The following is a 2,500-nucleotide window of genomic DNA, read 5'->3' on the forward strand; positions in this document are numbered from 1 at the left end:
GCGTGTCCAATGTTGCTTGGTTGTTTGATTTACATGCTACATGCTACATGCTAGCTGCATTTTAGCAGATTAGCAAAGTAAGTTAAATATACTAGTTACGTACACCCTTCCAAGATTTATCTCTATTGGTCATGTCTCATAAAGGCACTTATGCATGACATTGCTATAAGACTCAAAATCTGGCCTCAAGATATTTCTATATTGACTTGGATTTGTCTTGAATTTATTAGCATCTGTACTTGGACTTGCTACTAAATATGTTTACAAATACAAATAATATGTGTAGAACTAGGAGGGCACGGTGGCTTAGTGGTTAGCACGTTCGCCTCGCACCTCCAGGGTTGGGGGTTCGATTCCCTCCTCCGCCTTGTGTGTGTGGAGTTTGCATGTTCTCCCCGTGCCTCGGGGGTTTTCTCCGGGTACTCCGGTTTCCTCCCCCGGTCCAAAGACATGCATGGTAGGTTGATTGGCTTCTCTGGAAAATTGTCCGTAGTGTGTGAGTGTGTGAGTGAATGCGTGAGTGTGTGTGCCCTGTGATGGGTTGGCACTCCGTCTAGGGTGTATCCTGCCTTGATGCCTGATGACGCCTGAGATCCCCGTGACCCGAGGTAGGCTCCCCGTGACCCGAGGAGGTAGTTCGGATAAGCGGTAGAAAATGAGTAAATGAATGAATGAATGAATGAATGAATGAATGTGTAGAACTAATTACTCCTTCTAGAAAACAGCCCAATCATTGTCACAAAGCATTAATGACATCAACTCACTCTAGCGTTCATTTGGACTCAATCTTGATTTAGCTTCGACTCCCTTAAGACCTGGTTAAGTCCTGAGTTTGGATTTAACAATGTTAACAATGTACCCCATATGACGGTATTAGATGAAACCATGTTTATAAGCTGTTCTTCCATTTGTGAACAACAAACAGGTAATTGGAGCAAACTTGAAGGTCAGAAACGTAGTTCAGAGTAAAATAAATAAAGTCCTACATTAGGACTGGTCAAATTCTAGTGTAATCGATTCACACGACAGACCGACGACGTGACAGATCACACTAATTTTCTTCTATCGCACAATCGTCAGGCGCCGTTGTCAATTTTCCATTTGAATTGACATTTTATTAGTTCTATACAAATGAATTCTGACAGGCATAAAATGACAATTCAAATAGCACTCGACAGTCATGCGATACGTAGAAAATGAATGTGATCTGTCCGGTTGTCACTCGCTGGTGTGACTCTAGTATAACGCACTGGTTAATTATCTGTGTTTAATAAGGTTGTTAGCTCCAGGTTTCATTAAAGATCCTATGGACGCTTGATGTTGTTTGTCTGACACGCTAACGTATCAGAGAGAACTAAATCACATATTTAAAAAGAACTCACATCATTATAACCACAAATGAGTTCATTTATATTCAGTTCAATTCAATTTTAGATCTATGGCACTTCTATCTACGGAATTAATTGCCATTATATAAATTCGGGAAGTTAATGTTTTATTTTAGAAATGTTTCAGTTTATCTCTAATGACCAAGCCAGAGGTGATGCTCCCTGGGGATTTATGAGAAATTACACAGCAATTATTTAATCAGAAAATTCATTCTAGCTTTCATATCAAGTCTATTTTTTTGACTGTTCGCTGATGGAGATTTGATTGCAAATTTGTTCATATCCATTGCAGTTCTAAAGCCATCAAATCGATTGTTCTATAGAGGGCAGTTTAGTATTATCATAATGTAATATTTAATGCACACCAATTAGCCTGGAAATATATATGAAGAAAATAATAACGTGAGTGATGTAGGTTTCTACGCAGACCTTTTATGTCTAATAGATCAAGAAGCAAAATCCAGACAAGAAACAATTCCTGGCATAAACTTTCGCCTGGATTTTTCTTTTAAAGCAGTCCACTTCTCACCTTAATGTGCTCTAGGGATTTGTTCCACGTGGTCTGCTTCTCCTCTGGACTGTAGCCAGGCATGGACAGGATGTTATGGATGTAGTTATAAACCTCCTCCTAACAGAAGAACAGAAAAGCTTGGAGTTTAGAGACAGCAGGATAGACAAAGAAACTTGGAGTTAAACCTGAGGAGGAGTGAAGATTTACCTTTCTTAAGGGGTCCTTCAGGTAGCAGGCAATGATTCGGTCATACAGATGTTTCTGCTCATACAAAAACTCACAGATCTGATAGCTGGATAGAGACAGAAAATAAAGCAAAGGCAGGTAAAAATAGAAGAGTGACAGAGATATTAATAAAGAAATATATAAAAAAAAAGAAATAAAGGCAAATCGATCAGCAGGTGGAAATTAAAGCTAAACTTTCTTTGACCCAAATGTCCTGAGTAAAAAAAAAAAACTGTTCGGCTCTCCGCTTAATTGCTGCCTAATTATACGGAACAGGTTTAAATGAAAAGCAAAGATAATTGAAGGTAATTAGTCTGAAGCCCTCGAGGGAGAAAACGTCCCTCTGTTTCATCATGCAGAAGCCCAAAGCCAGACA

The 2,500-nt window shown here is 39.2% G+C and overlaps 1 protein-coding gene across 3 annotated transcripts in view; it reads right to left on the reverse strand.

The window, feature by feature from the left end:
* vps8 (VPS8 subunit of CORVET complex) overlaps window positions 1–2,500 on the reverse strand; it is a 109,561-nt gene that overhangs the window by 65,670 nt on the left and 41,391 nt on the right. For all 3 annotated transcript variants that reach the window (XM_060860734.1, XM_060860735.1, XM_060860733.1), the window contains exons 31-32: window positions 2,107–2,191; window positions 1,918–2,016 (exon numbers count right to left, since the gene is read on the reverse strand). In XM_060860734.1, coding sequence (XP_060716717.1) covers window positions 1,918–2,016; window positions 2,107–2,191 — 184 coding nt within the window. The remainder of the gene's footprint in view (window positions 1–1,917; window positions 2,017–2,106; window positions 2,192–2,500) is intronic.

The sequence above is a fragment of the Tachysurus vachellii genome, chromosome 24 (genome assembly GCF_030014155.1).
Source record: "Tachysurus vachellii isolate PV-2020 chromosome 24, HZAU_Pvac_v1, whole genome shotgun sequence".
NCBI lineage: Eukaryota > Metazoa > Chordata > Actinopteri > Siluriformes > Bagridae > Tachysurus > Tachysurus vachellii.